This window comes from Bradysia coprophila, chromosome IV (genome assembly GCF_014529535.1).
Source record: "Bradysia coprophila strain Holo2 chromosome IV, BU_Bcop_v1, whole genome shotgun sequence".
In the NCBI taxonomy this organism is placed as follows: domain Eukaryota; kingdom Metazoa; phylum Arthropoda; class Insecta; order Diptera; family Sciaridae; genus Bradysia; species Bradysia coprophila.
In genome coordinates this window covers 4,938,707-4,952,288 of record NC_050738.1, presented here as the reverse complement: position 1 = coordinate 4,952,288, position 13,582 = coordinate 4,938,707, and the positions used below count along the sequence as shown (strand labels likewise).

The 13,582-nt window shown below is 39.2% G+C and overlaps 2 protein-coding genes across 2 annotated transcripts; one reads left to right on the top strand and one right to left on the bottom strand.

Annotated features, from left to right (window-relative positions):
- Positions 1-549: 549 nt before the first annotated feature.
- On the bottom strand, positions 550-1,933 carry LOC119085937 (probable ribosome production factor 1). Its single transcript, XM_037196490.1, has 3 exons — positions 1,490-1,933; positions 1,089-1,425; positions 550-1,019 (listed from the first exon to the last, which is right to left on the bottom strand). Exons 1-3 carry the CDS (start codon positions 1,767-1,769, stop codon positions 587-589), a joined length of 1,050 nt encoding a protein of 349 aa, XP_037052385.1. The 5' UTR covers positions 1,770-1,933; the 3' UTR covers positions 550-586.
- Positions 1,934-3,664: 1,731 nt separating this feature from the next.
- On the top strand, positions 3,665-9,974 carry LOC119085936 (regulation of nuclear pre-mRNA domain-containing protein 2). The gene is made up of 9 exons (XM_037196489.1): positions 3,665-4,299; positions 5,273-5,399; positions 5,995-6,272; positions 6,342-6,517; positions 6,585-6,734; positions 6,831-7,763; positions 7,826-8,051; positions 8,179-8,292; positions 8,347-9,974. Exons 1-9 carry the CDS (start codon positions 4,143-4,145, stop codon positions 9,381-9,383), a joined length of 3,198 nt encoding a protein of 1,065 aa, XP_037052384.1. The 5' UTR covers positions 3,665-4,142; the 3' UTR covers positions 9,384-9,974.
- The last annotated feature ends 3,608 nt before the right edge of the window (positions 9,975-13,582 follow it).

Sequence of the window (13,582 nt, the reverse complement as noted above, 5' to 3'; positions counted from 1 at the left end):
TACAAGAGTCGCGACGTTCGCATCTTTACGTCGTTTCTTTCAGAATCCAGTTTATGGCAGGGATTGTCACTGCGAGCTTAATCCTTTCGTTACGGCTCTCTTCAGGGGCGCCGACTTCTAAGGACAAGCGAGGCTCGGGCACCACTACTCGAATGATGAGCACCACTACATCTTTCCAGTTTTACTTGAAAGAGCAACACTACTCCCAGATTCGCTTGTTGTATGAGCACCACTACTCCCAAGCACAAGTCGGCGTCCCTGACTCTCTTGGATGTTAGACTTGTAGAAGCGGACGTCTGTAGTATTCCACTACTTCCATCGATTCAGTCGATTCACTTTGCTGATTTTACTGTGGTTTTTTGGCTCCTCCTCTTCCCATTGGACCGCAGGTAATATCAATTGAATGACTTCATTGTCATTCAATTTCGATAATTTTCTTTTGTTCTTCCCCCATTTTGATGGCAAGGTCTATTGGTTAAAATGACACGGATGTTTTAATTTTATCTTGGCACAAATTGCTCCACGTACACGATGACATAAAACCTTCCATTCAATTTGACGAACAAAATTTATTGGAATAATAAGATTACAAGAAAAAACGTCTTCGGCCTTCCATCGCATGCCGTTTGTTGGTAATCATCCACTCATAGTCACCGCACTTGGTGTCAAAAGTACCTTCCTGCAATGAGCGCAATTTCAAGGTAAATCTTGGTCCCAGTTCACGCAATTTGGCCCGTTTCCCTTCTTTCGTGAACTGGTATCGATGATGCCGGAAGAAGATGTAGTCACGTTGATTGTGGAACGTTACGGCGCGACGCCCCTTGAATTCGGGATCGTGATGGAACAGTGATCCCAGCATACGTCCACAGGTCAGACCCAAACGTGTCGTAAAATTATTTAGAATGACCTCCGGTCGATGCTTCGTGAATTCCTCGTGGCTTCGTTTGATTTCTTTTGTGATTTTCACGTTGCTGAGCTTGAAGTGAGCCGTTGGACCATTCGGTAGGTGAATGATTAGCCTTGAAGATTAAAATTTGATTTTTTTAAAAATTTAATTACGAGAATGTCGTCTATCCGCTGGAACTTACATTCCATTCGGTTCGCGATTGTTTTCGTTGATTACGATTACATCAGTGAAATTAGCGTTAATTGCACTTTTGACCATTTTTTTGATGGACGATCGATTCCGGATCTTTGCCCATGAATTCGGAATTATTCGTGCCAGCTCGACGCCAAATTTTCGTGTTTTTGTTAGCGGATTGTCTGCATAAGTGATCAGCACTTTCGGTTCGATTTCTCGATTGAAATATTCACTAAATTGATCCGTTTCCAATTCGAGTCGCAATTCTTCCTGATCGGAATCTTCAAGATTTTCGACGGTCGTGTGGTCTGTTTCTCTCAAACTTTCAATGGTGTGTCCAGTGCCTGAAAATAAAGTTTTTTGGGTGTGATTCATTGTTGTTCAGCGTAAACATTCGTTTCAACTCACTTCTCGGACCACCGTCTTCCTTCCGTTGTCTTCTGGCTCGTTTTTGCAATTTCTTCTTCTGTTGCTGCTGCTTTTTGTACAATTTCTTCCGAATTTCCTTATTTTTGATGACATTCAATGGATTGATACGAAACTTGGATGAGTTAACCTCACTTTCATCTTGTTCGTTGCCGCTGGATTCATTATTATCATCACTACCGTCTTCGTCACGCTTTCGTTTTAAACTTCGCTTTGGCTTTGAAACTTTTTCAGCTTCCGAATCGCTGCTGTCACTAGCCATTGTAGATATTAATTTAGGATGTCGTGGAGAACGAACTGATGGACTCAGTGCAAATTCAGTAAATGTCACAACAGAAACATGCACGTTTTGTCGAGCTTCTTTTTTCTTTCCAGAAACTGCTGCTTGTTTTCTGAGACCATATGAACTGTAGGTGTTTCTGTTCACTTTTTCTAAATTATGATCAGAGCGAGGAAGCCGAAGACACCGAAGATCAGTTTTTGATAACTTGCCTTGGGGTATTGTCAAAATATTTTTTTCTCTTTCATCATAATGCTTAGTTTCCTCTTACCAAAAAAGTACTCCCGTGAGAGACAAAATTGAATTTTTTGAATTTTTTCTTTGTTTATTTGACAGTTTGCCTTCTCACGGAATACTTTTTGTTGAGTGGAATGGACACTTAATACTCTAGACACTATAATGTCAATGTGTAGATCGGAGTGGATGGAGTGAAATATTTTCATGTGTCGGACCGAAACCGGAGTTTTGCAGTAATTTTCTCGGGTTTTCGGCCCCTTCTTACATGAAAAGTTGTATATGCATCAGTTGATTTTGAGCATTTTCGCTTGTTACTTCATTATTGTACAAATTGCTTAAATATACCGTCCACAACAGATACGTAATAGTTATTTGCGAAATGGCCTAAAATCAATCGTCCAAAACAGATACCCGAAAAAAATTTCATGTAAGGGGTCGAAAACCCGAGAAAAATCTCGAAACTCCCTCATTTTCGGCCCCGACACATGAAAATAACTATTTCATGCTTCGGAGCTGAAAATGAGGACAATTCTAGATTTTTTTTTCATGGATTTTCGGCCCTTTGGATGATAAATTTATGTACCTGTCTTGAACGATAGGCTTGTTCCAGCCAAACGAATTTCATCCAATGAGACATAACCTTATCAATATTTATATGTAAACCGATTTGTATGGATGAAATCGTGTTCGTTCGGCCAGTGAAAATTCGTGGAAATTCATGGAACAAACCTGTTGATTTAAGGTGCTTTAACCTTCGCTTGTATACAACAAGGCTCTGAAAGAACAGGTTAAGACAACTCTGAGTTGATCACGAAGGCGGTGACACATACTTGAATCAACTGCTTCGAAGTTTATATGTAAAATGGAACTTAACAAAAACAAAATTCTGAATTTTCGAGAAACATATTTTCTTCAAGTTGATTTCTCACACTATCTGCTTATAAAATTTGGTGTCAGCCGCCTTCGTGGTTGTCTTAACCTGTTCTTTCAGAACTTTGGTATACAATACACTTCGTTCGGGCTACAACCCGCAAAATTGTCTGCATCAATCGTTCAATCCACATACGTAAATAACTATTGTCAAATTAAAACGAACAACGCGGATATTTTGACAGCTGAGTGGCAGCTACCCTTCTCCTTTTCATTTTCGTTTTGTTGGGACTAATTTTTAGGATAATACTTGTGGCAATTTTGATTAATAGAACTGTAATTCTATAATATTCTATAGGATTATAAAAGAGGGGTGATGGCACAGCACAGAATATTTTTCGAATACAACAGGGCTTTTATCAACCCCTCATTCTCAGTACGTTTCTTTTGATAAAAGGTTACAAAAGGTTCAGTTTTGGTTTGGTGTTAGTGCCCTTCGTGAGTGTTCTTTCAGAACCTATCATCAGAAGGCATAGAATAACTCAAACTCATTATTCTTTGTTATTTAAATTTTGAAATTAGGACAGCTTGGGATGAGGTGATCCTCAGAACAAACAAGGACGAATTATTGCTTTGTATGAAACCATAGAGTGACACAGTGTTCATTTTATATTCTTCGTTCTTTACTTCCCATTAATTCTTTTATGCAAATTATATGGCTTGACATAACCAGACCAAAATTGCGTGCACCGTTAAAGAAGAGTGGGCAATATTTCTTTTGAAAACAACATGGTGGAATGTTGACTATTCGCGAAAAGCTTTTTATCTTTCTTGAAAAATCAAATTTTTAAAATAATTCGCCTACCAAATCGTACTGTGAAATCGTTTATTCCTATCAACGGAATATGAAAATCAATTGTGTCCGCAAATTGCGCACGGAATAGTGGTGCCTGAGACATTTTCCGATAAATTATTAGAAACAAATTAAATCAACGCATTTGATAATTTCCCTTCGGTGCGGTTCCAGTTCCATGTACATCAGTTTATCGGTATAAAAAAAGTGCTAATGCCATTGACTGTGTCGATTGATTAAAGAAATTTGTGAATAATTCAGGCTCTGTTTGCCTGCAAACAACAATGTCAGATATTACCAACCGGAGAGTGCCCAATAGTGATAATGGTCCAAATCTTTAAATGTCAAAACTACAGCTTCAGTTGAATAAAATAGTAAATAAATAGAAACTCAAAATGGGTACGGAAGACTTTAATTCGGTCGAATTTGAACAACGTCTGACGGGATTGAAAGATACCCAGGACAGTATACAAAGCATGTCAGCTTGGTGTTTGAAAAACAGGACAAATCACAAAAAGATTGTGAGCAGTTGGTTGAATGTTCTCAAACAGGGTAAGCATCCACAGCAACTACAGTTAAAATGGTCGTAAGAATCCCCCATGTGGTGTTCGATTATCATTTGCGTGCGACTACGTTATATCAGTTGACATTATTCCATTAATTTTTATGAAACACTTACTGTTGAACATCGAATTGATGGATGTTCTCATACAGTGTTGGTAGTTGTGACACTCCTCAAAGATTTAGGAAGTTCTCCGATTTCGGAGTTGACCACTCTCTTGATGACTTTGTGTGTACAATAAACAAAGCAAAAATTCAAGTCTAGGTCACATGTCAAAGCTTCGACTTTTCTCGTATAATTATCACATCCTCTTTGACCCGGAACAGCTTACCACGAGTTTTTTCAACTCATCTAGAGTGTCACAGTCACTTTTTAGAGCTTTCCCAATGATCAAATTTAATCCCCAATTTGAGTCAGCTCGGCAATTAATGAGGGAAATTTTAGTGGTTCGGAGAGAGTTTTATGAAGTCATTCGAAATTTCGTGCACGTCAAATTGTGCACGTCAAGTATCTAATGCTATAGAATCTTAAAAATAGAGGAACATTGTCGTCTACTATGAATTTTAAGTGTATAAGAAGCTCTTCCATAGATAGGAGATTCTCCTGTGTGTTTTTTCATTATTTATTCTGTCGAAATGTAAACTGCGCAGGCATTTTTATATGACACGAGTTACCTGCTTTAGTAAAACGTGTCTCAAAGATAATTAACGTTTGAATTGTAATTGATATTTTACTCGCAACATTTTTGAATGGCGAGAATATCACCGTTTCCCTCAATTTTCTCTCCGATGATCTCGCAAGCTACACCGTCTCTAAAGGTTAAACTCTAGGACTTTAAAATGAATCCATATTTCCTGATCTGTTCAGCTCATTTAATCCAGCATTTGATGAAACGATTGGTTGCAACCAATCTTACTCTTACCCTGAATCAAATCTCCTTTCTTCTACTTTAAAATCATTTAGTGAAAGTCGAACATCGTCTGACGCTTTTCCACTTGGCGAACGATGTAATACAACATAGCAAACGGAAAAACTACGAATTCGTCGATAGTTGGGGAACAACATTGCAAAAAGCGACGACAATGGTGCGGTATGTAAATTGAAAAGCCGAGCCAAGTTACACAGAAGTTGATCCTGTTAGTGTGCACTAAACAGATCTAATCTGTGTAACGTGGTTCACACAAAGCGTTTTGAACTTCAAAACCACGATAGGTCATTGCACTGAAGTTTCGACAACATGAGTTGAGTATCAACGACTTACTGAAGAAACTGGCGGACAGTCGATGTTTCTTTATTAGCCCACTGGTTCTTCAGTAGGTCGTCGATGCTTTTCGCAGTTTCTACACTTCTTTAATATTTTGTAAAATGAATAATGGTTAGAAACGACGACTTTCTGAAGAAACGGCGAGTTCCTGAAGAAACGTTGAACAAGCGCCATTTCTTCAAGAACTCGCCGTTTCTTCAGGAAGGCACCGATATCTATGTCGTCGAAACTTCAGGGACAAGACGAAGAGTAAAAGTCGATTTCTCAAAGTAAAGTCGCTGGAGGTAAACCTCTAAGACGAACGGAACTTGAAAAGTTCACTTCAATGAATTCCTTTCGAGTCAAATTGTGGTTGTGAAGTCACAAAAGTAATTTTCCAATTGACAAATTCCTAACCAACATTTTCCACGATCGCCTTTAGCGACGAGAAGGTCAAGAATAAAATCATTCGCATCTTTAACATTTGGGAACAGCGTGGCGTTTACAATGAAGAATTTCTCGCTGATCTGAATAATCTGATCAGCGTCAATCCTATCAACCAACGACAGCAACAAGCAGAATCGGACGATGAACAGCAGGCTAGCATCATATCCGAGCATATACGAATTTGTGTACGCAATGAAAAGGAAACCGACAAGAGTTTCAAAGTGTTGTCGAAGGCTCCGTTAACCGATACAGAAAACATTCATTCGTTGAAAGGTAATGGCCGATCGAGCGCATTAAAACCTTTTTGTCGCTTGGCAGTATAGGCATGTCCTTCAATTGCAGATAGAAAACATGTGGAAGATGTGAAGCGTGACATAGACGATCACATGTACAAACTGGAGCACTACATTCGGACGTTGAACACTGAGATAAAAGCCCGAACCATTTTGATTGCCGTTTTGGAGCAGACTGACGCATTTTATCACAATCAGCGGGGGGAAGTGAAAGTTGTGGCTAATGTGAGACTGAATCATTCGCGTGTGTGTGTTGACCAGTGCTAAAGTCAAATGTTTCCTTCCGTTACAGGCATACAGAAACTTCGGTAATCGAATCAAGACAATGAAACGAAAACTGGACGAACTCTGTACGAAATTGCCGAGCCCGATACCATCGCCTGACATTAATGCGCCTTCACCCGAACCAGACAACGATTTTGATTTGCTTGGATTGAGTCAGGTAAATTGTTCGCTTGCTGTCTTTGAAAGAAGATCGTTCCAGTGACAATGCACAGGGCTCGACAGAACTTCTAACATTTCTGTCTCCGATTCCTAGAATTTCCTTAACAAGAACAACAATGGCTTTATGGGATTTGCCGACAGTGGCAACCTACCGTTCAATATAAACGATTTCAAAACGGAAAGTCCAAGGACCGAGGCCCAGCCCATCCAAGTGATCGGATCGAGCTCATTGTCTAAAGATCTCAACGAGTTTAACATTGACGAATTCTTCAAATCGATAATGCCCGACTCATATTCGCCGAATCCTCCACAACCTGTGCCTCCGGTGTCGAACGACTACAGCTTGCCGTCAATGTATGGCGACGGTCCACATCCACGTTTCACATCACCACAACAGCAAATGTCATACCGACAGCCAGCACCTCAAACCGGCTACCGACAATCGATGCCACCAAATAATCCGTACAATTCGTCAGGACCAGCTAGACCACCACCAAATAGTCATTACGGTGTTCCACCAAATCAAAATTTCAATCCATCGTTCAATTCGACCATGAGCAACTATTCGCATCCGCCACGGCCGCGATATCCACTGAATCCGAGCAATTTCAACAATCACATGCCATTGGCACCACCTCCCGTACCGCCAGCATTCGACGGAAATTTGAGTGACGAATATAATCCGGAAAATTGGGATCTGGACATGAGCTGGAACAATTCGCAAGCGGACAATTTCAATCAAACTATCGAAACACCAGTGTCACCGCCGCACTTCGAACGTGAAGGTCGATCTGACTCCGTTGTCGAGTATATCGAACATGGTCACGATTCGGAATCGGTGAATTCTACTAGTGATGTGGATCACAGACAGTTGAGACTACCGAATGTACCAGCCAGTTCGATAAAACCGGACAAAATTCGATCAGTAGATGTGGATCATCGAAATCTGATATCTCTGACAGGCTCACCGCCGATACGAAAAAGCGATGGTGCAACCCTGCCAACGAATTCGTGGAAGGGTGACATGGTGCGTTGTCAGCATTCGGTTTTTTCTTTGTCGACATTTTTTTTGACGAAGTTTTTTTTCAGGATTTTCGAAAGATTATGGAAATCACTGAGAGCTTAACAAAAGACGGTTTCCCATCGATGGATTCCGATTACCGCATCAATCCCAACAGTTGTCCTGATGGGTCAGTAAACAAATCGACCGGAAATGACGGTAACAATTCGAATAAACCGATACCCGAATTTACGAGTCCTCCGCCAACATCACTTCCTCCACCACGTTCAACACCAACTAAAGGTAACACAAGAGGTAAATATCGTTGAACAAAGTCAGATTTGGCAAGACAGTCTGCTGCTTTATTGCGGCCTTATTGCCAGTTCAGACTCGACGTGCATGTGATAGAATGATTGAAATTGCAAGAAATATTTTTGCCTAGGCGGTCATTTTCGTAAAAGTCAGAACGGCAACGACAATGTTGAAAGCATCGACATGGAAATGTCTGACGAAGACTTTGAGGACTTTCCTGATTTTGCAGATCCGTTCGAAGACGGTAAGTCGTTGCGTAAGCAAATTACTTTGCCCAGTATTTTACGGCTCTTTACAGACGATTCTGACAAAAAAGCTGACGAAAATTCTAATAATGCTCGCGAGATGAATGCCACGCCAAACGACAACTCAACTGACCAGAAATGTGAACAGCCATCCAGTCAACAAAACAATGATGATTCAAGTCACAGTCAGAATTCGAACGATCCCAATGCGTCCCTACAATTCCGACCGCTCAACATGTTCAATTCGCCTCCACCAGGTTTCATACGTCCTCCGCCCGGACCACCGCCATTGTTGAGTCCAAACTTCTTTCCGCCGCCAAACAGATTCTGGAATAATGCACCGCCCGGTATGAACATGAATCAAAACAAAGCGATGCAACCACCGTCAAATCGATGGAGTTCGCCGTCCAATTTTGATAGGCAGCGTTTCAATCGGCCACCGCCTGATTTTGCAATGGAATCTCGAACGAACAGGCGAGTCAATGATGATGAGGACAGAGAAGGCAACAGTCGTGACGATGAACCAACGGACGGTGACAACATCGGTGAAGATATGCAAAATTTGGAAGATTCACCTGTGAACGACGATAGTGATGGGGCAACGCAGCCCGATCAATCATCATCCAATCAAAATAACTCAGCAACGAAACGCCAGAATCCATTCAGTCGAAATCCATCGAATGACAACGGTGACTTTACGGTAAATAATACAAACAAACCGAACCTGATCGGTAGACCTGACGATTTGGAACAACAGCCACGATTCAATGCGTTCAATCGACAGGCCTCTGATGGTCCACCAGCGAACAATTCGCCGTTCATTCGAAACAACAACCAACCATTCAACAACCAAAACTTCAGCAATCAAATGGGCCAATTCAATCAGTCACCGACCGGTCCTCAACCACTATTTGCACCACAAAATATGAATTTCAATTCACCGATGCGAGGTAGAGGAGGTGCTGGTCATATGCGTAACGATTCGCCATATTTTCGGCCAAGAGGTCGTGGCGGTCCACCAGGTATGCTAATGAATCGTGGCAATTTCCGGCCGAATTTTCGAGGGAATAATAATCGCGGGAGTTGGTAAAGGAAATGACATTTAAAAAAAATTGATCGAGCGAAATAGAAAGAAAGGGAAAAAATTTGAATCTTTCGTTTAGTCGACTTGTATGCACAGCATGTGTAATGGAAATGTGAAACAGAAAAAAAAAATAGAAAGTTTTATGTCCTTTAACAAATCCTTAGCAGACTGAAAGACTTGTTTTGTTTTTGAAAAATCGTAAAGACTGTATGTCGCTGTCACATCAGATTCTTTTTTCGACTAAGGTCTCAATGAAAAGTTTTAAGTAAATTTGGTTCGGGAGCGGAAACGTTTTCTTTTTGGAAATTTGAGAATTTTTTGTGTGTTTAGGTTTGGGACTTGGTACGTTCAAAAGACTTCATTTTTTTTGACATTTATTGTAACGAGGAAAAAAATTCTTTACATAAAAGTCTCAAAGTCTGCCGAAACAACTGTATCATAGCTATCCTTTTCTGGAAATTGTTTAAAATTATTTTTCTTTTGCATTAAATTTATTGAGAAAAAAAAGAGAATTAAAATAAAAAAGCAGAAGAAGGAAGAAGAACACTGTTTAATGTAAATCACTTTAATGGAAAAATGAAAACTGCATCTATGGAATGGCATTTTTAATTTAATTCGAGTTGCGCAAAACAAATTTTATTTTTAAATTTTAATTTTTTCGATTCGTTTAAAACCAAATTGGAATTTGTAAGACACAGAAAATGTTTTCAATTTTGTTAAACAGTCAAAAAAAAACATTTAGAGGGACTAAAATTTGCAGGACCTCCAACACAATGTCTACTGATCTCGGCTGTCTTCTTTTATTTGAATATTGGTTCTGTGTTGCCTCTTGATGTTTTTCGGCGATCGAAAGGAATACCGGATAGGAGCTTTCATCAATCTAAAAATCGTTCTTTTCACTTCCCAGTCCTCACATCGTCCACCACATTTTTCCACATTCTCAGGTTTCTCGCAGGACGTTCGATAAAAATTAGGCAATAGTGACCGAGACATCTTTCTGAGTCTGAACGTCCAATTGTCTCTGACCATCCATCCTCGTCTGCCGTAAAATTCTGCCCACTTTCCGCTTACTATTCCTGTGATTGTAATTTAAAAACAGCCTCTAGAGACTGGGGTATAATTAGAGAAAATTTCCATCGCGATACCATCGTCTGGAAGAGGGTGTCTCAAGCTTACTATATTCAAAAATGAACAATGTGTGGTCAGCATCTGGAACGTTTGAGTAATTCCTTGATATTGAATTATCATTGTTTTTCGTGACAACTTACATCCAGTACATATATTCTCTCTCCTACTGCAATTCGTTTAGTTTTTTGCCGCTGGTTTTTTTTTCTTAATTTTTGTTCTACTTTTTGTTACGAAGTTTCTGAATCTTCGCTTTTCCCACTGTTATTCAAATTGCTTATTTTTTTGTGCCGGAGGACAATATTCTCTATATCAAACAAACTCTCAGCTCTATGTGTCAAATTCACACCCTATTTCTTTGTATTCTACAAACACTATTCTACATTTTGACTGACCACACTGTAATTTACATGTAAATTCCAAAGGCTACTTGACACTTTCACAACCTCAATGGTTTGTTTGCTAGAGAGAGTATTGCGGATGATCATAATGAGACAAAGCACGAAAGACAAATTTCAGCAGCCGCAATAGTTAATTGTGCACCGTGTCGCTCAAAGTGCTAGTTTTTTTATACGAGCGGAGCGAGCGTATTTCGATACATTGTTGCGGAAGGATGTGTCACAGGACCGATTTCGTGGACTGTTTTACTATTCTTGCAGAAAATATATAGGGTTCATAGTGTTGCACATAGTCGATTTTTGTAGAATTAACTCTGAGTTTTCTATGGGAGCGTGTTGACTTTGTGCATGATATACTTTTTCGGCAGCAAATATTTCGTTGAGTACTAAATCATATATGCAGGATGTAGGACATATAAGTTGGTCAGTGACCCATGGTCACTCTCATTTTGAGCTAGTAAGATGTCAAAATTTTAAGAAGTTGTATATGGGGACTCACCCCACACTACGATCTTCCAGCGTAAAATGTTTTTGTTAAATTTTTAGAACAGTTTCTTAATCTGACATCTGACCTGACACAGAATTAATGATTGGTATGCGGGTTTGCTAACACTCGAGGATTATCCACTTTTTGTTTTAACATCATAGATCTTTTTCACAATTTTGGTTACTTCATCTTGTCGCGTGTGGAAATTTTGTTTTCCGAGTCAAATTTCCCGCTGTCTAAAATCGTAAAATTGATTTTTCCGACTTTTTTTGAAATATCCAAAAAATGTCCAGCAACACCTACGAAATGAAAATCCACTTTCATTTCATTTTTCTTTTAGGAAAATCCTTTATCACTCAAATCTACAGTTAGAGGCAGTGAAATTTTAGCATGAATTTGCTTCCGCTGTTTTTCAGCTGATCAACACAAACATTCTGTACGATTATCCACCACAAAATTGGTTCTGTCAAGACAGCTCTCTAGCAACCGCATAGTTTGGAGAGCTGCATTGGAAAGAACCACACCATTGTTGAAGCAAAATATTACCGCAGGATTTTTCTTCAAACCCTTATAAATCTGACCTCATAAATCTGATACAAAACTTGATTACTAAAATGAAAATGCTGATCAAAACGGAGATCTGTTCACGTTTCGAATTCTTTGCAACGGTGTCCTGAATATAAGCGGTATAATTAACGTTAATTATTGATTTCTGCGTAATGTAAATATTTGTCTAGATTTCATTGCATTTGTTTGCGTTTGCAATTTATTGGCAACTGTTGCATCTCCTTCATTTCCCACCTAGCATCTTCTCGACATATCTACTGCGACAGCTCGTTTGTTTCATCGCCCGATTGCAACCTTTTGAACATATGAAACCTTCATGTTTACTGGGTCAACCGTAATCAATCGTTATTCTAAGCACTAACTCATCCACATGACTTCCTGCTTATGTTTAAGATTGACCTTAGTTTGATTTCGAATCAGAAATTTCGTATTGGAAGTTTCGTTAGAGTTTTAGCACTATTCATTATGTAAATTTCCTTTAGTGGCATTTGGAAGCATAGCGAATTTTATCTTACATTTCATTCCTCTTCCGTATCAGCTTATATTATTCATTCATCTGACTGTGCTCTTTCTGTTCATAAGCTTTAGAATTTCCGCCATTTTCAGCTTCAGACATTGCCTTCGATCTTCAATCAAGTTTTTTGATGGAACATCAGCCGCAGCTCACCGCTAATTTTGTTGTCGTAGTCGATAATAGATGACTAGCAGTAACGCTCTTCAAGCATGAATGGTACTCTTAATAGAGTACTGAAACTGGACAGTGTATCATACGAACGTAGAAACATTTTCGTGTAAAATAGAGTACTTTCTGCAGCTGATCACTCGTGCTTGTTGTTGCTAGCAGCCATTTCAAAAATGTCTCAATTAACTTTAAAACTTAACATTCACTGAATGTCATTCAGAAAGTTTAGCTTTTATTGGATTATTGCTGTAAGCTTATGTAGCTATTTGGTTCAAATGGTGAGTTAGTCTTCTTAAAAAAAAAAATAATGAAATTGAAGGCAGTATTCGTTGTCTGAACCAATATTTTCTTTCCGGTGCTAGGAGAGCATTGTCGGAATTCTAATGAGGTGACCATTTCCATTTTTCTTCTCAAGTAATGTTTAGTTTTCTTACAAGTCACTTATTGGATAGATCTTGCGCGCACTATGTGTGAGCGTAAGATTCATAGCCGAATCTTTTACAATAAATCAGAGCCGTCACACGAACATTTGCGTAGGAGGGTGCAGCAATTTAAATGGCGCTAAATTTCTTGAAGAGTAAGAGATTTAAAACCAATTATTTACTTAAGTGGTCACTACAACCTTTTATTGTTTTCTGCCTTATCCTCTTTCAATATTGGACCTCTCCAAAGTTTTCCAATCTTTTAGGTCCGACGCAACTATATCTTTCCATCTTCTTTTTGTTCTTCCTGGCTTGTGGTTACCATCTAGATGTGTTTATTTAACACCTAGAGGGGTACAAGTTCCTCAACCATTCTTTGTACAATAGGTTTAAACATAGTCTGTAAGACAAAGGCGCAACAATATTTTGATGCCAATGACTCAATAATGTTTCGTCTGATCTTAATTAAATTTAAACTTAATTTTTCTGTATATGAGAACCACGAATCAGTAGTCATCGCTTAT

What these genes read in the sequence shown, in the direction of transcription:
- LOC119085936 (XM_037196489.1), top strand. Translation starts at nt 4,143, where the DNA reads ATGGGTACGGAAGACTTTAATTCGGTCGAATTTGAACAACGTCTGACG. An exon ending in AAGTGAAAGTTGTGGCTAAT is followed by an intron (nt 6,518 to 6,584) that starts GTGAGACTGAAT and finishes CTTCCGTTACAG; the next exon opens with GCATACAGAAACTTCGGTAA. An exon ending in TGCAGATCCGTTCGAAGACG is followed by an intron (nt 8,293 to 8,346) that starts GTAAGTCGTTGC and finishes GGCTCTTTACAG; the next exon opens with ACGATTCTGACAAAAAAGCT.
- LOC119085937 (XM_037196490.1), bottom strand. Translation starts at nt 1,769, where the DNA reads ATGGCTAGTGACAGCAGCGATTCGGAAGCTGAAAAAGTTTCAAAGCCA. An exon ending in GGAAGACGGTGGTCCGAGAA is followed by an intron (nt 1,426 to 1,489) that starts GTGAGTTGAAAC and finishes CTTTATTTTCAG; the next exon opens with GCACTGGACACACCATTGAA. An exon ending in AATCGCGAACCGAATGGAAT is followed by an intron (nt 1,020 to 1,088) that starts GTAAGTTCCAGC and finishes TTAATCTTCAAG; the next exon opens with GCTAATCATTCACCTACCGA.